Here is a 26,963-nt window from a genome sequence, read left to right as displayed (position 1 = left end):
CAAATGAGAAGCGTCTTGAAGGGGGCGGTGCATGTTAGATACTAGAGAGCATTTGATTGGTCAAGATTTAATGAAAAACTGAAGTTTGAAGTGACGTGAAAAAAAACGTTGATCCAATTAGGTGGATTATTTGACATGTTTATTTATTCATTCATTGTCTTTTCGGCTTAGTCCCTTTATTAATCAGGGGTTGCCACAGGGGAATGAACCACCAACTTATACAGCATATGTTTTACGCAGCGGATGCCCTTCCAGCTGCAACCCAGTACTGGGAAGTAAACATGTTTATATCAGTTTATATCTTCTAAATGTGAATTTTGCCACTGTTTTTTTTTAACCACACTAGCTTATAGACATTCTAGAAGATTATCCTCCTAGGGCTTGAGTGTCCACATATGTGGACAGCACATTTTAGCTCTTAAGTGGCTATTTAAAATACTTTAAATGTTTTATATTTTGTTACAGACATACAGTGTCATCCTGCAACTGTTTTGCAGCATATGAAATGTCCCAAACACTATTTTTAACAGTCCTAAATGGGCAAAAAATTTTGTTTTTACTCTCTGATGGTCAAAGCAAGTTTTAAAAAAATTATGTTAAATATGCATTAAAAAACAGTCAGGAAAAAGTGTTTTAAGTAAATTCGGACCACGAGTCCACATATATGGACATCATTATTCTCTAAAAGTACATCATATCAAAAGATGATACTTAGGTTTTATTCTAATTAGGTTCCAATAAGCCCAAATAGCAAATAGAAATAAAAAAATGCATGTAAAAAAACACCTTGGGCCTTGTAAAAAAACACCTTGGCCTATCATACTGATATTAACTTCTAAAAAAGTTATTTTCATTTCGCTGGACTTTTAAACTATCATTGGCCCATTTCGATTACACAGTTAGTGGGTGTGTTCTGAAACTCCTCCTTCTTTAACAAGCTAGTACTCAGAGTGTCAAGACCAGACTCTCCATAGTAAAAATCGGTTGCCTGAGTTTAATTTGTATGTTTCACATGTGCTGATATCCTTTTCAGCAGATCGACAAACCCTGCGGTGTGAATTCTAAAAACTGAAAACTAAAACTAAAAACTGCACTCCTTCATCCTTTCTCATTTTCTAAATAAAAAGAGCAAACTCGCCATCATTTTGTTCGGTTTTCGTTATGTGGACATGCATAATATCTACATTGGTTGTTTTTTTTCTGTTCAGATCAATAAGCATTGACCATTGAGCAGATCAATACTACTGCCAGGTGTTACTAAAACTGTTCTTCTGTCACAGCCGCCATTGTTGTTGGAATAAGCAATGAGGGAGTGTCTGAATTTTTCGAAAAAGTGTAATACTATAGTTCTAGCCTTATCTAACTTCTTTTTCCCCACAAATGAAGACCAAAAAAGATCTGAGTTTGAAGTATCTGCGTTAAATACATTTGCGAAGATGAAAACGAAGGATGTTTTTGCTATAATTTTAGTTAGTTTCTGTTAGTTTTGTATGTAGACAATACAGTTTCAGTTAGTTCGAGTTTTAAAAACTAGCTTTATTTTTATTTTAGTTAACGAAAATGTTTTTTCAATTCTAGTTTTCGTTTTTTCATTTGTTTTCGTTAACTATAATAACCTAGCAGACTCTAAGAAACTGAACACTTGTGCCTATAATCAGACAAGACTCAATCAGTAGAGATTTGCGCTTTATCACACGTCACTGGTCACTCAGAAGCAGGGGAAAAAATATGATGCTTCATCAGACAAGAAGAGAAGTCCCTGATGACATCAATCTGCGATCTGCCGCCAAACCACGCAGTCTAATCTGGGAGACGGGCTTAAAGCGTGCCTGTGCGACACTCAGCGGTGTGTATATATATGTGTGAGTGTGTGTGCGGAAATGTGCTGGCGTGTGATTGTGCATGAGTTTTGACTGAGCACTTTTCACACTGTAACAATAAGCAACCCTTGCGTCAGGGCATGAAAGAGTGTGTGCGCTCAATAGTACTTACCACATGTGCCGAGCGAGGCCGTGGCTCCGTGGTTCAGGCTGCTCTTGGCATTGGAGGCTGCTGTGGATGAGGAAGAGGAGGAAGAGGAAGATGACGACACTGAGGTGGCGGTGTGGACGGAGGCCGGGGTGGCGGAAGGCGAGGCCAGCCGTTCTCCAGACTCCATATCTGTCAAGCACAATCCAATCCATAATTAGAGCCAGTTCTCGCACGCGCGCACACACACACGCGGCCTGCCACTCTTCCTTTCACATCTCACTTGCCATGAACAATATTTCTATTTAACACTAGTCAGTCTCCTTCACACACATACACACGCACACACACAAGGCGAACCAACCCCAACCAAGCATATTTCTACAGGACCACACATTAATGTCCCGTTTGGGCAGAGGGTTTGTTGGGCTTGTCACATTAACCGCTCATTCACTGTCGAGACCCTCTTCAATAGGACAGAAAAAGAGACTGACACGGGCTCACACACACACAAAGTGAGCAGCGCGCTGATTTACAAGACTATTCACAGGCATTTTTACACAGCGTAAAACAAGCGTTCTCACACTTGATGTGCTTAACAGGCAAATTATGCCTTTAACTGTTTCTGTGGAGATTTCACAGTTTGGAGAGACGCATATTAAAGACAGTCGCACGCAGCCAACAATACACACAACACACACCAAAAAAAAGCCCACAAGCACTCTTAAATTTCTTTCTGCATCCTCAAAACGTACCATATCCACACATATTTTAATGTGTGAAATTATGATTAGCAGTTGCGTGACGTGCGATTTGAGTATATAGGTTTTTACAGAATGTTTTTTTCAGTATCGTTCTGTATTTTTTTTGATCAAAACATAAATAAAATCACAAAATTATGAATTATTATTACAAATTACAATAACCTTTTTCTGTTTTAAAGGGACAGTTCACCCAAAAGAAGTAAAATGTACTCACTATTACTAATATATAATATGCCTCAAGTGTTTTGCAAAGAAAACTAAAGAAGAGGTTGTGTAGAAAGCTGTAAACCTGTAACCATTGACTTCCATAGTAAAACAAACAAAAAAATACTATGAAATTAAATCCTTACAGGTTTCCAGCTTTCTTCAAAATATCTACTTTTAGGTTCATCAGAAGAAAGAAACTCAAATTTTGGTTTGGAACAAGTCAAGTGTGAGTAAATAATGACGGAATATTCAGTTTTTGGTCAACTGGCTGTCCCTTTAAGATCATTTAAAAAGAAATTGATTAATTCCAATTGTAATTAGATGTTCAGCACCTATAGGCTGCATTAGTAATCAACTTTCCACAAGTATTTTCTATATGTATTCTTCCTTAATTTAAACAAAAATGTAAAAAAAAAAAAAGACAAACATGTAAGACTGTCTAGTTAAAATCAATCTATTATGCTGATCAGATGCTGAAGAAACATTTCTTATTATCACCACAACAAAATATTGTGCTGCTTAGTATATTTTTTTTTATGATGCTTCTTCCAGGATTCAAGAAAGTTCAAAACAACAGCATTTATATGCACACACACATGCATGCTGGTTTTTCCCCTTCCCCTCAAGGCAGAAAAATATTAGAAATAAATAATAAAAATATAAGATTGAAAATGATCATTTATAATATAATATAATATAATATAATATAATATAATATAATATAATATAATATAATATAATATAATATAATATAATATAAAATAATATAATATAAGTTAATATAATATAATATAATATAATGTAATATAATATAATATAATATAATATAATATAAAATAATATAATATAAGTTAATATAATATAATATAATATAATATAGTATAATATAGTATAATATAACTTAGTATAATATAATATAATATAATATAATATAATATAATATAATATAAGTTAATATAATATAATATAATATAATATAATATAATATAATATAAGTTAATATAATATAATATAATATAATATAATATAATATAATATAATATAATATAATATAATATAATATAATATAATATAATATAATATAATATAATATAATATAAAATAAAATAATATACAGCATTGTCGCCTCACAGCAAGAAGGCCGCTGGTTCGAGTCCCGGCTGGACCAGTTGGAATTTCTGTGTGGAGTTTGCATGTTCTGCCTGTGTTTTTGCTTCAGGAACCCTGTTGTTGCAGTCTATTTCTCCAGTCTTCAGTGTCACAGCAAAAATCAATCTAATCAATCTAATATGCTGATCAGGAGCTCAAGAAACATTTCTTATCATTATCACAACTGAATATTGTGCTGCTTAATATATATATATATATATATATATATATATATATATATATATATATATATATATATTTTATGATGCTTCTTTCAGGATTCATAAGGCAACCGCATTTATATGCACACACACATACACACCAATTTTTTCCCTCCTCCTCAAAGCATACCATATCCGCAAGTACTTTATATGCATGAAAATACGATTAGCAGGTGTTAGCGTGTGATTTGAGTAGATTTTTTTGCTGCTGAAAGCGTGCAAACTGTTTATATGTTTGGGAATCTTAAGCTCGGTCTTACGTCTATGTGGACGCTAATTTCACGAGGAGATTTTGCTGTGGGAATCAGCAGAGAGCGCCACGGTGTAGCACACATGGCTTTGTTATTCTGTCATTATATATAAACACTTGTGTCCTGTCCCCAGAGCTGCTCTCCTTCTTGTATGTCTCTGCAACACACACACAGACACACATGCAAACACACACCGATTAGATCTCAGAGATGGAAGCATCCATGGAATATCAACTAACCGCCTTCGCCCAAGAGTAATGCTGAAGCCAACACACACACACACACACACACACACACACACACACACACACACACACACACACACACACACACACACACACACACAATGTCTGCATATTGCCGTAAACAGCGGCAGAGGCCACAATCTGCCGCTGCGGTTGATTTCCGCCCTTTCTTTCGCTCCACCTGTCCTTCATTCACTTCTTTTGGATCATCCTTCCATCTCGGCTTTCTGTCCATTTTTTCCCTTACCCATGCCCTGCCTTCAAAGGTCAAAAGGTCACCGGGTCACGACCCTGCCAACTCAAGTTCATGGCAGGTTACTCTAAATGAATGCTAGCTTGAAATTCTACCCTAAATAACCACACAAGCACTGCTTAGTGGAAAACAATGGCTGGATTATACACCCTACTTCTTAAAGAAAGTTAACATGGTAAGGATGGATAAAGTAGAAGTCATATTTATGAGACTGTTGGGAAGTAAATCTGAAAACGTGCTCACTTACATAAATATACCAACATAGACACATAGTAAAAAATACAATATATATATATATATATATATATGTTTACACATATAATTTTATAAAGGCTGAAGAATATTCTAAAATAAGTAATAAAAAAAGAGAATTTTCAAAGAGATGGGTTGCAGCTGGAAGGGCACCCGCTGCATAAAACATGTACTGGATAAGTTGGCGGTTCATTCCGCTGTGGCGACCCCGGATTAATAAAGGGACTAAGCCGAAAAGAAAATGAATGAATGAATGAAAATAAGAAATTATTAATATAATATAATATAATATAATATAATATAATATAATATAATATAATATAATATAATATAATATAATATAATATAATATAATACAGCACTGTCGCCTCACAACAAGAAGGTCGCTGGTTCGAGTCCGCAATTCGCATTTCTGTGTGGAGTTTGCATGTACTCCACACGTTCGCGTGGGTTTCCTCCGGGTTATCCAGTTTACTACACAGTCCAAAGACTTGCGCTATAGGTGAACTGGATAAACTAAATTGGCCGTAGTTTATGAGTGTGGGTTGTGGCTGGAAGGGCATCTGCTATGTAAAACATATGCTGGATAAGTTGGCGTTTCATTCCACTGTGGTGACCCCAGATGAATAAAGGGACTAAGCTGAAGGAAAATGAATGAATGAATAATATAATATCATATAATATAATATAATATAATATAATATAATATAATATAATATAATATAATATAATATAATATAATATCAGATTATGTAAAAGTTCTTATATAATATGTATTATGAATTACAAAACACACCAGCAAATTGAGAAAAGTTTCGTGCTGCGTGCTGCAAATACTCACAACGCAAACACAGTAAAAACAATGCGTGGTATTTTCCTACAATGTTTAAAACACATTGCATTTTCTCAAAACGCAAACACTTTACGAAAACGCATTGCGTTTTCTCAAAATGCAAACAATTTATGAAAACACGCTGCATTTTCTCAAAATGCAAACAATTTACAAAAACGCGCTACATTTTCTCAAAACACAAACAATTTACGAAAACGTGCTGCATTTTCTTAAAACACAAACAATTTACGAAAACGTGCTGCATTTTCTTAAAACACAAACAATTTACGAAAACGTGCTACATTTTCTCAAAACACAAACAATTTACGAAAACGTGCTGCATTTTCTTAAAACACAAACAATTTACGAAAACGTGCTGCATTTTCTCAAAACACAAACAATTTACGAAAACGTGCTGTATTTTCTTAAAACACAAACAATTTACGAAAACGTGCTGCATTTTCTCAAAACACAAACAATTTATCAAAACGTCCTGCATTTTCTTAAAACACAAACAATTTATGAAAACGCGCTGCATTTTCTCAAAACACGAACAATTTATGAAAGCGCGCTGCATTTTCTCAAAACGTAAACAATTTACGAAAATGCACTGCATTTTCTCAAAAAGCAAATAACTTACAAAATGTGCCGCATTTTCACAAAATGCAAACAATTTACAAAAAGCACTGCATTTTCTCACAACACAAAAACAACGAAACACAACAGAAAGGTTTCAAGGGGACCCAAAAGCGTGACGGATGCCACTGTGCCGTGACTATTGCTTAGTGATGTTGTAGGTGATCTTTGAAAGGAAAGTTTTTTGTTTGTTTATTTTAATATCCCAATTTCTGTGTCTTTAGTATTTATTAGGCTATATAACCATAATCTAAATAGCCGGGTCCACCACGTTTTAGGGTCCCTTTGAAACATTTCTCGTTTGCATTGTGAGAAAAGCAGTTATATAATTTTTTACTATAATTTAAAATATAATTTATTGCTATTTCATGTTTTTATGCTAATTTAGAAGTCATTATATTATATGCTCATAATATAATCATCATAATATAAGCTATAAGCTAATATAATATTTTTTAAGAAAACAAATCTTATAAAAGTTATAAAAAGACATTTCCATAATATTTGTGTGAAACTATATAGATTTTTTTATCAGCATTCTTTAAATAATAATAAATAAATCTTAAATTTAATGCATCCTCTAGGAATAAATGATTAATTTCTTTAAATAAATAGTTGTCCACCTCCCTCCATATCCATACTTTTCCTGATTACCTACAACATCAACGGTAACAGACTCAGGCCTCAAAATAATTCATAACAACAACCATGATTACCGCAATAATAGTATGCCGGGGTATTTAAGGATTCAATCCTGACTTAATTATCAGAAATTAAAACAGCTTTAGCATCAGAATTAGTCTGATTTTATAGCTAATTAGCCATCTTCCACTGTGGCACTGGAAGGCAGGCATCGTAATCTCCGTGAGCGGCGTAATTAATTTGACTTGGTGCACGCGGCCAATGAGATTGACGAGGAAAACAGCAGGTCCCGGATCCTGCGAATGAGCGAATCATATGCTAATCGTGATCCGGGAACACGTTTAGTCCGAGCAATATGGACGACACCTCCGAGCTCTCCAGTAAGCCAAGAGAAGCTCGCTTCCCCACGAACGTGCTTTCAGAGAGAGACACTACATAAAGCTCTGCGTTATTTAATTTAACCTGAAAATCAATCATACACTCCTGAGGCAGTGAAATATACTGCTGAGGTTGCTGTGTTTGGGAGAGTGTGCGAGTATGTGTGGAAAATCAGAGGCAATGTGTGTGTGTGTTTATTTAAAACACTGCGTATCTGTCTGTGTGTGTGCGCGCATGACCCATACTTCTCACTTGTTATGGCCCGTGGTAACAGATGGCCAATACTAGCCATGCTAATCTGCCAACAGAGTCGTCAGCATGGATCAGTGCTAATCAGAGCACGCCAGCAACCGCACCGACACAAAGACTCCATTTTCTCCGACCGGTGCTCGCTCAGCACAGGCCTGTCACCTTCCTAGTGCCCTACGGCAGGGGGAACAGTGACCTTTGACCTTATAGCGCTGCTAATTCCCAGCTACATCGCCACAAACGCTCATTCCTACAACCACTAGGTACACAAGATGCAGAATTCATGCAGCTTCACAAGGGCGTGAGCTCCTGGTTAACGAGTGTCCGAATACATCCATCTCCCCAGTCCTCCTGACTCATTGATTGGCCGCAGTGCTACATCCCCATTGGCTGGAGCTGCTTTCCTGAAGCGTGAGATGGCTTCGCCTGTCGAAAGACACGGTTGCTTGGTGACACTGGCAGACACACCATCACCAAGTGTCCCAGGATGTACGGGGAGAGGGGGAAAATGAGAGCATGTGCGGCGTCGTGTTAAAAACACCTAAATCAAGGAAGGGCGGGTGGATGGAGAGGAGAAATGATATGTGGGCGGAGGCCTGTACAAAGAGGTGTGGGATTCACCTTTCTTTCTTTAACCGTCTCAGTTGTGGGTGAGAGGGTATTAGATTTTATGTGTGTGTGTGTGTGTGTGTGTGTGTGTTCTGACACATGAATAACCTAGAAGTTTTTAAAGGAACACTTCACTTTTTTGGCAAATAGGCTCATTTTACAAGTCGCCTAGAGTTGAACAGTTGAGTTTGATCATTTTTAAAACCATAGCTTAGCTTAGCATAAATCATTGAATCGGATTAGACCATTAGCATCTCATTCAAATATAAAAAAAAGGGGGTTGGCTGGTGTTTTTTCGCGGATGAAAGTAAAGAGCGGGTGGTGTCGCAGACAAAAGTAAAGAGGGTTGGGGAGTCGAGGAAGAAAGTGAAGAGCAGGGCGGGGGTTCGTATGAGGAGGGGGATCAATAAAATGAGGTGCTGGATCAGATTTCAGAGGTGCAAGATCTGGATCCAGCTTGTTCCAGAACAAATTAAGCCATGGATCCTAGTAGTATCGACCTATGAAATAGCAACTTTTCATTCGTCTATTTTGAAATTTCTGAGTGAGATGCTAATTGTCTAATCTGATTCAATGATTTGTGCTATGCTAAGCTAAGCTAAAAGTGCTCTGGCCAGACCCAAAGATCGGTGAACAGTTTAGTTTATTTATTTTTTAATCCATTCCATCAATCTTCATGTTGGTGGGAGCACGTTTAGCTTAGCTTAGCATAAATCATTGAATCGGATTAGACCATTAGCATCTCGTTCAAATATTATAAAAAAGGGAGATCATTTTCATATTTAAACATTGACTCTTCTGTAGTTACATTGAATGAAAAGTTGATATGGCTACGAACTATGCTCTCATTTTAGCGTAATAATTAAGGGACTCACCTGTCATACCTGGGCTGCAGCATAATTAAACATTGACTCTTCTGTAGTTACTTTGTGTACTAAGACCCACTTTTCAAGGCCATTGTGACTAGGAACTATACTCTCATTCTGGTGTAATAATCAAGAAACTTTGCTGCTGTACCATGGCTGCAGCAGGTGCAATGACATTACGTAGCGCTGTTACCTAGTTGTGGACTAATTTCAAGTGCTGTGTAATATTGCGCCTTCTGCAGCCATGGCATGCTAAAGAAATATCGATCTAAAAAACGAATTTTTTCTGTCTGTCTTAGTACACGATGTAAATACAGAAGAGTCTATTTTGAAAATTTTGAGTGAGATGCTAATGGTCTATTCTGATTCAATGATTTATGGTAAGCTAAGCTAAGCTAAGCTAAAAGTGCTCCCGCCAGACCCAGAGATACAAATGTCAACTGTTTACCTCAAGGGGTCTAGTAAAATGAGCCTATTTACAAAAAATGGAGAGTTTCTTTAATAAAAAAGCAGGTTCAGACTGATCAAATTGATTTCCGAGTGCTAATAGCTGTGAGTTTCTCCATCGTTCTGTGACAAGAGTCCATTCAAGCAAACAACTCCAAACGTGAGTCAGACCGTCAGGCTTACCCTAATGCAAAGAGACAGATGCCACTGATCACGTCAATGTGCCTTTCCAATGTTAGAAACATCACTCTTGTGCAACACAGTCTCCAGAAATTAAAAGGATAGGAACGTGATTTCAGGATACAATGTGTGTGTGTATGTGTGTGTCTTTCTGTGTTATGAGTAACCAGAGACCAGCAGCTCAACCCACACCCAAACAAAGGGTCTGTGACAGATGGTGGAAAGCTGCATGCTGGGATACTTCGGCCTTTCGTCCGTGAGCTGTTCTGTGGTCCAATGAGGAGTTACCAGATCCGCTTCCACAGCAACACACAGATCAGCAGATATACAGAGCGGATCGTCTGCCCAAACAATACCACACCAACAATGCAAAATGAGACCTGATTGACACACACACACACACACACACACACACACACACACACACACACACACACACATGGCAGTCCTACAAGGGCTCATCTCGTTATTTTGCATGCCTGTGTTTTTATGGAAGAATTAACCTCTCTTCATAAGAAAAGCAGCCTTTTTCTTGGGTAAAATGGTGGATGCTTTTGTTTTGATCTCATAGTCTCTCTTTTTAGAGTCAGCTGGAGAGCATCACGCACACACATTCCTTTAGGCCGGCTGGTGCTGACACACACACACACACACACACACACTCACACTCACACACAAAACAGACGCTGCTAGTCACGCCCACACTTGTAGTTGTTGTAGTGCATATAAAGCACTTTTAGCCCTAAGACATGGGGAGATTCATTCACATACACAAGTACACAAGCACAAAAACTTTTTTAACACACACACAAACACACATACACACTTCACTAATATAGCAGTACTTCTCTGTGCCTCGTAAAGCTTTGGTTGGGAGTTTAACATCAAATAATTATCAGATGAACAAGTTTTGATTTGTCGTGCAATAAACTTTTAAATATGTTATAAAAAGTGCTTATTTTATAAAAAATAAAAAAAACATGACGTTTTTAATACTTATTCTGCCCGCTGTATCTATAGACATTTAAAATGTATACACAAATAATTTATACAGTTATTAAAAAATATTTTTAGGGATGCTCCGATCGATTCCTCGTCATGGTGATCGGCTGATACAGGCAACCGATTCTGATGCTTCAAGCTATATCTCTGCCATCGCATAAAGCACATTTTCCCCTAAGTTAGATACTTAAGTGGAGATTACGTAAGATAATTAATGAAGGATGTTGCATATAATGCCTTAAACATGTCCCTTATAACCATTTAGCGTGGACATGTCATGTCAAATGCAGCCTTACAGAAAATAATAGATAAAACAGATTAAAAATTGGTAAGTAAACTGAGTAACAATGCAATTTGGAAACACTGCAAATGAGGGAAGAATAATTCAATGCGTCTCAATGAAGAAAAAGTTTGGAGTGCAAATTTGATGCATAAGTTAAAATGTGTCTTCCTCTGCTTGTAAACTTGTAAACAAACACTTGTTATCGGGTCATGAGATCAGCCATATTAGCAAGTACTGATTGAATAAAATGTGATTATCGGCTGATACCGATCTCCGGCTGATCTGAGCCTCACTTATACTTTTAGTTTTGTATTTAAACACATATGTTAAGCAATTTTAGGGAATCTATTTCCCCCTGCAGCTTCTTAATATGGCTTTATCAAAATTTCTAGAGCTTTTTGCACTTCGGTATACTGTACAGTTGAAGTCAGAATTATTAGCCCCCCTGAATTATTAGCCCGTTTATTTTTTCTCCAATTTCTGTTTAACGGACAGAAACATTTTTAAACATAATAGTCTTAATAACGGGCAGCGCAGTGGCGCAGTTGGTAGTGCTGTCGCCTCACAGCATGAAGGTCGCTGGTTCAAGCCTCGGCTGGGTCAGTTGGCGTTTCTGTGTGGAGTTAGCATGTTCTCCCTGCATTCGTGTGGGTTTCCACCAGGTGCTCCGGTTTCCCCCACAGTCCAAAGATATGCGGTACAGGTGAATTGGGTAAGCTAAATTGCCCGTAGTGTATGAGTGTGAATGAGTGTGTATGGATGTTTCCCAGAGATGGGTTCGCAGCCAGAAGGGCATCCACTGCGTAAAACAAATGCTGGATAAGTTGGCGGTTCATTCCGATGTGGTGACCCCGGATTAATAAAGGGACTAAGCCGAAAAGAAAATGAATGAATGAGTTTTAATAATTCATTTCTAATAACTGATTTCTTTTATCTTTGCCATGATGACAGTAAATAATATTTGACTAGATATTTTTCAAGACACTTCTATACAGCTTAAGTGACATTTAAAGGCTTAACTGGGTTAATTAGGTTAACTAGGCAGGTTAGGGTAAATAGGCAAGTTATTGTATAACGATGGTTTGTTCTGTAGACTATCGAAAAAATATACAGCTTAAAGGGTCTAATCATTTTGACTTTAAAATGACTTTAAAAAAATTAAAAACTGCTTTGATTCTAGCCAAAATAAAACAAATAAGACTTTCTTCAGAAGAAAAAATATTATCAGGCATACTGTGAAAAGTCAATGCTCTGTTAAACATCATTTGGGAAATATTTAAAATAGAAAAGAAAATTCAAAGGGGGCAAATAATTCTGACTTCAACTGTATATAATAAAAAGCCACCTATACTGTCTGACCCTTCACCTACTCATTTTCTGCACGCATTATTCTATCTGCATCAGTAACAGTAACACATTATGACAATTTATAAAGTATAGCAAACACACACACACACAAATCACTTTTAAAGTACTGTAGTAACAGTCCACAACTAAACTAAAAGATCAATGATAATTTATGAGCCCTGCTCTTTAATGACTGCATAATCTCTGTTACAAAACATGAGTCTCACATATAGACAATCAGCAGGCTGACGCCAATCAGATGCGCAATCTGATTGGTCAGTTCAAAAGAGAGTCCCAGGAATCACCAGCATTCTTTGACCTCCGCAAGATCCCAGAGCGACCATTGAAGATCATTAGATGTTTAGCTTGCCACTGCACACCTAATGTGTCTGTGTGTGTATGTATATGCGTTCTACGTGTGTGTGCGCAGGTGTCTTAAACTCCATTTACAAGCAAGCGTAAAAGAAAGACAAAACTGGCTTTTACCAAAACTCCTGATCAAGGTTTGTCACACACCATCAAAAAGACGAGAGAGCGTGTGTCTGAATGTGTGTGAGAGTAAAAGAGAGAGATATTCTGTCCTTTACTGAAGCCCATTTCTTATTCACTCCGGAGGCAGCAGATCCGGCAAAAACCGGATATATTTAGACACTCCATTACAGAGAAAGCTGTGTGTGTATGTGTGTGTGTGACATGCTCAATGTCCCTGTACCATCTCCATTAACATCCACACAAACACAATCAGCAAATCCACACAAACACAAGCACATGTGAACCACACACAAGTATAAGGAGTCTTCCTTACGTGCACATCACATTCATATCCGCCACCGTCATCGCATAAATTGTGGTTATAAAAGTGTGGTTATAACAAATATGCACTTTAAAATATGCACTTTAAAATATGCATTTTATAAAGTCTGCATAGACTCTAAAACTTGCGAACAGCATCTAAAAATACAATACAATTAACAATTAACATATCTGCATTTGAAATGTAAATGACTTGCATATGAGCAACTTCATAGGCTTACAAATGAATCCTTGTGTATACTGAAATTGTGGCTCTAGCATTTTTATTGTATTATATCAACGACTATAGAATACACAGGACATGTCCCTCATATAGTTTTGAATGGGGAAAAGTGTAACGGTTAATATAGCAAATCAAGCCCTGCCTACTAGTACAGGAGCGAATCAGCGATCGATAAAGTCTGATATTTCTCTGAGGGAAAAGCTCGGACCAGACGTGTGCTTTTACAAAAGTTTGGTGGTCAACAAACACACTAAAATCTCAGTGAATACTTGCTTCACAGACATAAGAAACATTTCCACATAAAGCTTGAAATCTGTGCTTTTAAATGAACCAAGTGCACTTGAAAACAAAAGTTTTTTGGTTTTGCAATCTGTATGAAACTAACGCAAGGTACAGTCTGTCCTGTCAAACGCACATCACATGACAGCAACAATTCAAACGCCCACAAACTTGTAAACAAAGAGTCGCTGTGATTTCTGGAGGAGATCCCCATCAAGACCAAGTTGTGGATTATTTCTGAAGATTAGAGCGATCTGATGAAGCAATCTCCAGTGTATGATGATGTGTAAAATGGCCATAAATGAGGTTGGTGTCGTGATCTCGTTTCGAGATCCTTTTGAGTGTGCATGCGCATTAGCTCAGGCAATCAAAAAAATTTTTTTAATTTTGTTTGATTTGGATGTTTAGAAACTAAACTTATGAGACAGCTGTTGCTTAATTTTATTGGTGTTTCTTAATATGTAATGTAATTGTAAGCTTGGCAAACAGTTTTGGAGAATTTGATGTTCCCCATTCAGACAAAATGCCGACAGGCGTTTAAAAAATGGCTGCCGAGTTTAACGGCTTGCCTTACAGGGACTTTGATTATCTTCTGTTGTCGTAAACATTTTTCAAATTACAGTTATAAAACGGTTTACTTATTTACTGATTATAAATCAGTCTGTGTAAAACAGTCTATTTAACAAACTGAAAGACAACATGATGTTAAAAATAAGTCAACTTTAAAACTTTAAAATGAACAGCATTTCTGTAATTGTTTAATCCTAAACAATTAAAAAGTATCAGCAGTTTATTAATTAAATCTGCTTTTAATAAATAAAAAAATAATAATTAAAAAAAAAAAAAAAAAAAAAAAAAAAAAAAATCGCATTTATGATGATAAACCTTTACATTTGGATGTCGATAACTAATCTATATGCCAATAAACTTTAACTGCAAAAAACGAACTGAAGCATCTAGATCAGGAGTGCCATAGGCTAAAGATATATATATCAAACTATTTTACATTAAAGTTGCCATGGATAATTTACTAATTTATTTATTTATTGATTACCCTAACCTGCCTAGTTAACCTAATTAACCTAGTTAAGCCTTTAAATGTCACTTCAAGCTGTATAGAAGTGTCTTAAAAATATCTAGTCAAATATTATTTACTGTCATCATGGCAAAGATAAAATAAATTGGTTATTAGAAATGAGTTATAAAAACTATCATGTTTAGAAATGTGTTGAAAAAAAAAATATATATATATATCATCGCTCCGTTAAACAGAAATTGGGGAAAAAATAAACAGGGGGGCTAATAATTCTGACTACAACTGTGTGTAAAGTTTTTTCTGTCAATACTAAAGCTTTTGCATTTTTAATATAAGTTTCAACCTCAATCAAACTGTTCACAAACATACACTTTGTAGCTACAAATGCTCCACATTAATTCAATAACAAACAACGAGACCAGGCTGTGTATGCATACACTCTCACACACACAAACAGACAGAAACATAATTACACCACGTACAGTTTCATCACTTGGGTTCTTCTCTCCATCAACACACTGATCCATAGCTGTATTACCGTCATAAACATGATTTACAGCTCTGCAAAAGAGGAACACACAACCTTCCCTCCTCTAGTCTCCTGTGTTCCTATGTGTGTGTGTGTGTTTACATTGACAAAGGCATAAACCTGATGAGAAAATCCATCTCCTGTTTTAGATCGGACAGAGCAGAAATATCTTCTATTGATCACAGCAAAACAACCATCAGCTAAGAAAACAGGCGTGATTGGCATGACAGGCGTGCAGTTTCGCACCGCTCCCTTTGCAGACTCCGAAATGTGCATGTGTGTATGTGTGTGTGTTTGACAGTGCCTGGCTCTAGGGATGATTTAAACATTCAAAAGGGAGTAAAATCAGCGTGTCAGTGCTATAACACAAGAGTCATCATATTTCTACATGGAAAGGGTGATGGAAGTGGCGTCTCGAATAAAAGTGTGGAGAGAGAGGAGTAAAAAGAGACAGAGCGTGTAGAGAGAGAGGAGTGAATGAGGGAAGGCAGCAATTAATAAGTTATAGATTGGTTCTTTGAATAACTTTGCATTATTCATTGTGGGGTTATGATGTACTGTGAAATCAGAGATTAGTTTAAGCAAACAAATAGAGAGAGGGATGCCCCAAACTAAGGGGAAAAGACTGAACACATCTGCATTAGTTGCACCATTAAGGCTGCACAATATTGGACAAATCGGTTTTATTGTAGATAAATATTGCGATATATATGCAGTTTTACAGCGGAATGAATCGCCAACTTATCCAGCATATGTTTAACACAGCGGATGCCCTTCCAGCTGCAACCCATCACCGGGAAACATCTATATACACACATTCACACATATACACTACGGTCAATTTAGCTATACCGCATGTCTTTGGACTGTGGGGAAAACCGGAGCACCTGGTGGAAACCCACACGAACAAGGGGAGAACATGCCAACTCCACACAGCAATGCCAACTGACCTAGCTGGGGCTCGAACCAGCGACCTTCTTGCTGTAAGCTAACCACTGAGCCACCACGCCACCATGGAGCAAAAAAAGACACAAAAATAAAGAGACTTGCACTATAAATGCAACAGCCATGCAGAAAAGTGAGAACATGCAGACAATGCCAAAACACAGTTTCTGTTATAATGCGAACATATCTAATTAACTCTCATAATTTCATAAATCTACTGTTCTGTTCACTTATAATAGGCTTTGTTAATATAAATGGCTCCAGTTTCACTAATTAGTGTAATACAGAGATATAAATAAAGTGGGGGCCAACATCCAGAGACAAGCTAATATTCTATTATTCTGCATTTTAGTTAATAACAATTGTTTAACTGTGATTTTGAAATGTGAAAGACACATAATCACATGAGGGTGGCATGGTGGCTCAGTGGTTAGCACTGTCACCTCGCAGCAAGAAGACTGCTGGTTCGAGTCCCGGCTGGACCAGTTGGCATTTCTGTATGGAGTTTGCATAATCACCCCTTGTTAGTAGGGGTTTCCTCCGGGTGCTCCGGTTTCCCCCACAGTCCAAAGACATACGCTTTAGGTTAATAAATGAACTAAATGGGCCTTACTGTATGAGTGAATGTGTGAGTGTATGGGTGTTTCCCAGTACTGGTGTGAGAGCCATAATTTGATTAAATATAATTCATTAATAGTGCTCTGATTCATGTACAGTTTACACATGTTGATGTGTTTAGTTGTGTACATTTGTTGATTTCACCCCTACTCTTTTGTTTGTAATGGTTTGCTCCTCCCTTATTGGGCTGTTTCAGTTATATTATGATACAGAAAAGTTAAAGAGAGAAAGACAGAGCAACACAGTCTTTTCACTGGAATTTATTGTTAAGATGTTTGAAAATTTAGTAAACATCTTTAAATAAAAAGAAAGTGTTTATTGCCCGCGTTTTTAATTTTTTTTGAAATTCTGATAGTACAACAGAGTTGCAGCTGGAAGAGCCGATTGCTGAAATAGTTGGTGGTTCATTCCTCTGTGGCAACCTTTGATAAACAAGGGACTACACTGAAGGAAAATGAATGAATGAATAATCTCATGACTTGTTCCAAAACTATTTGACTTTCTTCTGTTAAACACAAAAAATATATTTTGAAGAAAGCTGGAAACCTGTAACCATTGACTTGCATAGTATTTGTTTTCATACTTTTGCATACAATGAAAATCAACTTTAAAGATTTCCAGCTTTCTTTAAAATATCTTCATTTGTGTTCAACAGAAAAAAAGAAACTAATAAATGTTGGGAACCACTTGAAGGAGAGTAAATGGCTATAAATATTTCCTTTTTTTGTGTGTGAACTATAATGTATTAAACAAGTTTCGTCTATGACAAATGCAAAAAGGAAAAAGATTCAATATAGTGTCAGACCTTTGGACGGGTTACTGTGCAAAGATAACAACACAAATACACTGGGACAAAGTTTGCAGAAGAAGGAATTTTCCTCCTGCTGTCCCAATATAAAACAACTGACACTGAAGTCATGTGATCCCGAACAGTCAAACAAGCTCTAAGCACCAACTAGAGGTGAACCTAGTACAAACACAAGTCTATAAATCAAACACGCACAAATGGTGACACGTCATATAATTAAATGCGAGTCAAGTTCAATTTGCTCAAGTCATTTGTGTTGTCCTTGCACATGAATTGAGGAATAGTCTCAGACGGACAGACAGAGTTGCAAATTAAACCAGAATTATGGCTGCTTGAGCAATTTGAGCAGATTGTGGCTTTAGCATTTTGATTGTATAATATCAAAGTCCCTTTAAGGCAAGTAATTTCAATTGGCGGCCATCTTTGAAATGCCTCTCGGGCTGTACGCTCGGGCATTCAATTCTTCAAAACTGTTGGCCAAGCTTACAATTACATTACATATTTGGAATCGCCAATAAAATTAAACAACATTGTGTCATAAGCTTTGTTTCTAAACATAATCAGGTTGTCCAAGCTGATGCCCATGCACAGTCGAAACGAGATCACAACACCAACCTCATTTATGGCTGTTCTACACATTATCATCCTCTGGATAATGCTTCGTTAGTTCGCGTTGCTCTTCCGAAGTAATTCACACATTGGTGTTCATAGTGAATCTCCTCCAGAAATGACAGCGCCTCTTTGTTTACAAGTTTGTGGGCGTTTGAGTAGTTGCTGTCATGTGATGTGCGTTTGACAGGACAGCCTGTACCTCACGTTCATTTCATACAGATTACAAAACCAGAAAACTTTTGTTTTCAAGTGTAGTGGGTAAATTTAAAAGCACATATTTCAAGCTTTATGTGGAAATGTTTCTTATGTTTGTGAAGCAAGTATTTACTGAGATTCCAGTGCGTTTGTTGACCACCAAACAGTCGTAAAAGCACACGTCTGGTCCAAGGTTTTCCCCCGGAAAACGTCAGTCCATATCAATCGATGATTGGCTCCTATACTAGTAGGGGGGGCTTCATTTGCCATATTAGCCCATTTCACACAGCGATACCAGTAAATATCCTGAAAATTATCAGAACAACTTTCCCGGTAAATTTTAAAAATGCTGTTCACACAGGCAATAATGTTTTGGGATTTTTTCCGAAAAGGATCATTCACACATACATTCAAAAATACCGGTTAATTCTGACATCATCAACCAGTAATGAGCTCTAAATGGCTGCGCTTGCATTGGTAAACATAGAAGCAGTCTTTTGTTGATGGTTCCGCATATATTTAAAGCTTTAGCATTTATGCAGCTGCTTTGTCCCAGAGGCATCCAAGAGCAGAAGCATGAGCCGCAGCTAAATATTTACACATTTGACTACATTACAAATTCTGAGGAGGGATAAGTATTGTGAACAACTTTGATGAAAATATATGGAGAAACACTTTCGCATGTCGAGATGTACATAATGTGTGTGCTGGTGCTCACCGGCTGCTTCATGTGCACACGCGTCAAACAACTGAAGCAGAGCTTGAAAGTAAACAAACAACGGTTTATTATAAGCATCTTATCGATAATTTTTTCCACAGTTAGCATTAAGAAGGAACATAGAAACGTTATCTGACTAACAACAGTTAAATGGGTTTGTAAAAATATTTAAAGGCTTTTATTCTCATAAACAGCATGGATGTGAATGCGTCTGAGTATTCTGATGTGGCTGGAGTAGACATCTCACGTCAGCGCGTTCTAATCGTGAATGCGATCTTTCAGGCAATGTTCCTTCTGCATTCACACAGCACAGCATTCCGGCAAATTACCGGTAACGTAACATCTCTTTCCGTAAAATTGCCAAAACGAGTTTACCAGTATTTTCAAAAAGGGCCTGTTCACACATACAGACTTTTCCACAAAATTGCCAGTAATTTTCCAGAAAATCTGTGTGTGATTTACAGATTTACAGATTTACCCATTCGAAAGTATACGAGTGACATGTCTTGTGTATTCTATAGTCTTTGATAATATTCTGTTATAAATTCTGTATTATCTAATATTCTGTACAAATATAATTTTTCAAATCACAGTTATAAAACAGTTTACTTCTTTACTTATGAAATTATTAGAAATCAGTGAAATCGAAAGATAATGTAAGGTTAAATAAACTTTAAAACCTTAAAATAAACAACATTTCTGTAATTGTTTAATTATATAACAGTATCGATTTATCAATCAAATGTGCTTATTTAACAATCAATCACATTTATGATGACAAACCTTTACATTTTAATGTCGATAACTAATCTATATGCCAAAAAATGATTGTCTGCTTACTAAAAAAACAAAAACAAAACACAAAAAACTGACACGTGAATGTGTGTGTGCGCACATGAAGTGTCTAATAGTCTGAGACGGACAGACAGAGTTGCAAATTAAACCAGAACTATGGCTGCTTGAGCAGTTTTTGTTTTAAATATTGTCATTCTCTTGTTCACACCCTGTCTCTGTCTCTCTCTCTCTCTCTCTCTCTAGACTTCAGACTTAATCCAGAGCTGTCTAACCATCTGCCTAATTTTAGTTTAAAACACACAGTGAAGTTTCTTCTGCTCTGTGTATCACACTCCTGTCATATGATCCTTTTTTCAGCCGTGACCTCCACAGACAGACCAGTCTCAAAAAAAAAACACAAAAAACAACCCGCATCTGTGCACCCAAACACGCTCCCTGTCGCCCATCGTCTGGGCCTGCTCAACTGTACCGGCAGCCTTCCAGAGAATTCTCCAAGTGCCAGGACGAACACATGGTGACAACCGCAACAATATTTCAAGGCGATTACGATTACCAAGAGCTCTGGCGACAAATAGGCGTTGGATTACGCCAACACTGTGCCTGATCTTTAAAACAAAGGTGGGCTAAGCCATGGAAACCACTAGGATCCCCACACACACACATGCATGTGTGTTGTTGATGTGACGTTGCAGTTTTACTTACACACAACAAAAAAATTACACAATTACTATTGTCATCATTTAAACTGCAATAAACACAAAACAGACTCCCTGTTTCAAATAATTATTTAAAATTAGTTGAAAAAAGACAATTCTTAAATTTTTGTTTGAGACAACTTAGTTGTTTGATATTCAATCTACTTAAATTTGTAAAAACGATTAAGTTAACTTAATCAATATGTGTTGGGACAACATGAAAGAATTGTGTGGAACCCAGCATTTTTTTTTTTGAGTGAATGGTTTAACATTTCTTTGTCTTCCATGGAGCTCTTGTTATAAAAACTGCAGTGTTATTACATGTTTTGAGCCAAATCTCAAAACTGTCCTATGAAGTAACTCAAGTCAAGTATAGAAATTAAAGAGAAAATTGTACAATGGTTAATAATGGCCCATTTCCAATGGGTGGTACGGTACATGGGTCGGTACGCTTTTATGGTCGTTTCCACTGTCCAAAGGTACCAAAAAGCAAACCGTACCGTATCACTTTTTGAGTACCCTTTCCAAAGGGTACCTAGCACAACAATAGGTTAACAAAAGGTGGAGCAAGACAGGTGAAAAAAATGTGCTGATATTAGATGTACCAAATTTTTGGCCACTGAAAATTTATCATCCGAGAATATGTTATGCCATTTAATGGAGCCTCTAATTTTTGTGGCTTCAGTGGCTGTTGGGGTACTCTTTTAAATCTGGTGTCATTAACTTATATGAAAATATGTATCGTTATCATTCATTATGGAAAATAATTATCGAGATTGCGTTTTTGCCATACCGCCCAGCCTTATAATGTACTATAAAAGTGTAATATGTCATTTTATTTTCATAAGACAGTTATATATAGATGCATTAGTTGCAGAATTTTAAAGCAGTTTAACGACTAACGACCAACTAACTACGGTTTGCCTCAAGAACATGTGGTGCAACCGAAATGAAAACAACTTTAGTTACAAGCTAGCTAGTAGTTAGTAAGGCCCTAGTGCAAGTAGGTGTCGCTGCAGCCTGGAGACCTCCAAGTGGGAGGGATTGCACCGCAAGTAGGTTGGGTGACCTCCAAGTGGGAGGGACTTAAACCACAAGTAAGTTGGGTTTAGGTGGTGCAGATATTAATAAAACACAAAAGGTTACTCTGAGGTTGGGTTTAGGTTGGGTTGTGGTAGATGCATGACACTTAACTAATAAAAACTCCAGGTTTGTACAGCCCACTTGGAGCTGGCTCCGACCTCCTTTTATACCCTTTCCCCGTAAGTGAGGACTTTACGTTCCAGTTTAAGAAAGAACTTACAAACAGCTGATGCAGCTCCTACCAGTTCAGTAAAAAAAAATTATAAAATTGATCAAATTAGTGACCCCCTAATATTTTCTTAAAACATCAGACTTCAAGCTACATTATTATATCTACTTTGTCTTAAAAAATGTTGTTATACAACAAAAAAAGCATTTTTACTGCCTATTTGTCAACTACCCATGTATAAAACATGTACACAATGGCGAAACGAGTTACTAATATGGAAGCCTAAATGGAATCAGTGGGTCTGCCGTGGGCTGTCAATCATCCACGTGTGGGAGGAGTCATCCACAGGGTCAGGGAGGATGCGGTGGGAATTTATGAGGGAATTATGGTATAGTCAAGGACTGCAGGCGGGTCGAGGGCCGTCAAGGCCGAGGGACAAGCAGAGGATACGGAAGACGGAGTTTGATCCGCAGACCTTCCCAGGCCCTGGATTACACCACAGCCCACCCGTTTGCATCAGCCGCTCTCCCTCCAGAGACAGAGAGAGGAGTTGACAGGAAAGAAAGTGGAAAGAGGAGCACGGAGGGGCGGAAAGGACAGAAATGTAGCGAGAGCAGATGAGAATAGCTCCTTGCGTGATTTTCCTGTGGGTTGTTGGGTTTGAGTAGGACAGCGGGAGTGAGCTGAGGTAAAGCAGACTGGACTAGCCTAAATCCTTCAATCCTAAACACCAACACGCACACACTAACTTTGTTCGAAAACCTAGTGAGCTGCCTCGCGAGACAGCATGTTACGGCATCATAGCGGGTGCGCTTCTAACACAAAGACAGTTCTGAAAAGATGCCTTCAAAGATGCAGAAGACACATAAATATTGCTGCTTGCTATACAACAATAAAATATGAATAAAAAGAACGCAAATTGAGTCGTCTACCTAAATGACCGATTATTTCCACATTTCAGAGCTTGAATCTGATGGATACTTGATGATTGAGGTCAAAGACTATCAGAATAAACATGGGATTATTCAGTGTGTACAGATTGTTTTTATAAAATACACATTAATACTGTATTGAACGCACTTTTAATAGTCGCAAAAGTTCATTCCTCGTCATATTTAGATTTCTGATGCTCAATTCTAAATCAGCAAAATCATTGCAAAATTTGACCTTGTTCAACCAGTATTTGTGCACTTCCACCATTTCAGCATTGCCATGTCACTTACAACATCAGCACTATCACAGTTTTCAGAAATGTGCAGTTTCTTGCAGGATCTTGGAAGATGCGTTAAGACTAGCTTTGAGTCAAAGGAGCCAAACACCAGTGTGTTTACTCTAGAACACACACAAGCTACTTTGAAGTATGCCGTTATTTTAAGATAATACTTTTTTTTAACTAGAAGAACTTATATTTTTATAATAGTATTATACTATATTATATATTATATATACATATATGTACACTACCGGTCAAAGGGTTTGGGTCAGAACGATTTTTAAATGTTTTAAGATAAGCTTATCGTGCTCACCAAGGCTGCATTTATTTAATCAAAAATACAGTACAAATTGATAATTTAACAATTTATTCCAATGATTTTAAAGATGAAATTTCAGCTTCATTACTCCAGTCTAAAGACTCACATGATCCTTCAGAAATTACTCTAATATTAATTATTATTATTATTATTATTATTGTTATTATTATTATTATTATTATTATTATTAATGGCAATAGTAATAAAAGCAGTAATGACTGAAGTATTTATTTCATTTGAAAATACATACAGTAAAAACAGCAGTTAAGATAAATGTGTGATCCTACAGTTGATTGATTAACTGAAAATTACATTTCACACTTTTAAATAGTTTCCTCATTAGTAGACGTTGGCTGTACTCGTAGTTGCATCCAAATGAATTTTTCATACTGTGTTAGGATAAGAAGAATGTGAAAAATAAAAAGTCCCTTTAGGGTAATATTGTACCTTAGCAGTTTGTCACCTGTACCTCTGTATCCTTACAAGGACAACTTCGTATCATATTTGTCCCTAAAAAAGAGCAAAGTAGTACCTTAGAGGGTTCCAAATATCAAATTCACTGACTTTTCCCTGACTTTCACTGGCTAAAAGGCTGAATTTCCATGATCTATGTATAACAAATAGGAGTGAGTTACTTACTTCAGTTACCATGGACACTTTTCACAAGACTGTTATGACATGTTTAATGGTCATCATAATCTTAAATCCTTAAAAGTTTTTAATATTTAGATTTTATTTTAAATTGTATGAACATTTATATGCATTTATGAATGTATTATATTATCTTTGCATCAAAAAACGAATTACCACTTGCGCAAAATGTTTCTAATGCAGCGTCTATGTGCTGAGAGTAAATTAGACGTTATTCTCTCCTGTCTGCCATCATGTCTCACACATTTTTTTTTTTTTCTGAAAGTCTTGATAACACTATTGTGGAGTTTTTCTTTTATTATTTCAGCAAATAGGATTGTAATAAAAAAATATTTGTTTTTCTCTTAATTCACTGTGCTCTAAGTTTACCTAACTATGATGTCTTCCGATACTTATATGTATTCCGAAATGTGAAAAGGGTCTACTCTCATATTTAATAGCTCAACTGTAGTTTTACAAACTTTACGTTTAGCTTTTTCTGTAGTCTACTTTTTAACATCCAGTCTTTGAAGGCATAATTTTGAAGCCAAAGCTCCTAACATTTATATTATGAGGAAATGTTTGACTTAGCTAACAGGTACAGTCTTGTGACTGCATTTGACTTCAGTGACAGCCAGCTGATAAGCAGGAAAGGGATAAAATAGAGCTGAAAATAGCCTAACAATAAACAGTGAGATAAAAAGAAACAAACAAAAATCCCTGATATTCCATGACTTGGACAAAAAAATATATAAAAAGTTCCAGACTTTCTGGAGCAGGCATTTTAAAAATCCAGGATATTCAAGAAATCCACTCAGAGAGCCCTGAGTGATATCACATTAGAGAGTACTACTAAAGATTTTTAATATGGTTCAAAAATATCTGTTTAGGATTCTGGTCCAGCAACAAGCTGAAATGCTCTAAAAAGGAACCATTTTTAGTTTTCTTTTACATTTTCAAGCAGTCATTTTACTTCTTTTTAAAGGCAGCTGCTTACTGTATGTAGACACTAGATAGCAAGGGAGAAAGGGCTTTGAAACCAAGCAACGCTAATAGCTTACTAAAAGGCCCCATCAAAGATGTGCTGATCGAGATGGAGAGATCACTAAAGGAGAGGGTCTAGAAGCTGTGATCCTACAGTTGATTGATTAACTGAAAATTACACTTCACACACTTTAAATAGTTTAGCTTTTTCTCATTGGCTGTACTTGTAGTTGCGTACAGATGAATTTTTCATACAGTGTTAGGATAAGAAAAATGTACAAAATAAATAGTCGCTTTAGGGTAATATTGTACCTTAGCAGTTTGTCACCTATACCTATGTATCCTAACAAGGACAACTTCGTATCATATTTGGCCCTAAAAGGTGCATAGTAGTACCTTAGAGGGTTCCAAATATCAAATTCCCTGACTTTCACTGGCTAAAAAGCTGAATTTCCATACGTATAATAAATTGGAGTTTCTTACTGTTTGCAAATCTTTTACCGTTTAGTGCTCTCGTTTTTCAAAAACTAAAGCTTTCAAATAATAAACTTTACGTTTAACTTTTTCTGTAGTCTACTTTTTAACACCCGGTCTTTGAAGGGATCATTTTGAAGCCAAAGCTCTTAAAATTTTACTATGCTGAAATGTTTGCCTTAGCTAACAGGTACAGTCTTGTGACTACAGTTGACTTCAATGACGGCCAGCTGCTAAGCAGGAAAGGGATAAAATGGAGCTGAAAATAGCCTAACAATAAACCGTCAGATAAAAAAAGAAACAAACAAAAATCCCTGATATTCCATGACTTGGACAAAAATAAATAAAAAGTCCCAGACTTTGTGGAGTAGGCATTTTAAAAATCCAGGATTATCCAGAATTCCACTCAGAGAGCCCTGAGTGATATCACATTAGAGAGTACTACTGTGGATATTTAATATGGTTCAAACAAATCTGTTCAGGATTCTGGTCCAGCAACAAGCTGAAATGCCCTAAAAAGAAACAATTTGCAATTTTCTTTTTTTATGTTTTGTAGTTATCTTTAACATTTTCTAGCAGTCATTTTACTTCTTTTTTAAAGAGCCCATATTATGGGTTTTTGAAAATGCCCTTCCATCTAGTGTGTCACACAGCTCTAAGTGAAGTGAAATATCCAGCTAAGGCTTAAATCTGTAAGTGTACAGTGTTTAAAACTATTGATTCATCTATAAAAGAGTCGACTCATAGTGCTTCAAACGAGTCGTCTTGATAACGAGTCATTAGGTGTTTCGCGATGACGCAGCTACGAAACACAAGTAGTTGGGCACAAACCCGGGAGATTTGAAACCTGCGGCCCCGCCCACTAACAGAAAAAAAGTCACACACACACACAGAGACACACACAGACACTGGTCGAATGAAGTCACGCTGTGCAGATGGATATTATGGACAGTCTAATCAAAGATGAAACATCAGCAATATAGCCCAGCCTTGAGCAGTTCTGAGTGCTTCTGAAAACTATATGCTTTCAAAGAAGACTTCATC

General features: G+C 36.7%; 1 protein-coding gene across 1 annotated transcript in view; it reads right to left on the bottom strand.

Moving 5' to 3' along the window:
* baz2ba (bromodomain adjacent to zinc finger domain, 2Ba) overlaps positions 1-26,963 on the bottom strand; it is a 181,336-nt gene that overhangs the window by 92,346 nt on the left and 62,027 nt on the right. The window contains 1 exon segment of the mRNA XM_056459614.1: positions 1,993-2,160. Within this exon segment, the coding sequence (XP_056315589.1) occupies positions 1,993-2,158 (166 nt within the window). The 5' untranslated portion in view covers positions 2,159-2,160.

The sequence above is a fragment of the Danio aesculapii genome, chromosome 6 (genome assembly GCF_903798145.1).
Source record: "Danio aesculapii chromosome 6, fDanAes4.1, whole genome shotgun sequence".
In the NCBI taxonomy this organism is placed as follows: Eukaryota; Metazoa; Chordata; class Actinopteri; order Cypriniformes; family Danionidae; genus Danio; species Danio aesculapii.
Note: the sequence above shows the minus strand (reverse complement) of the source record. Positions and strands in the feature narration are given on the sequence as shown.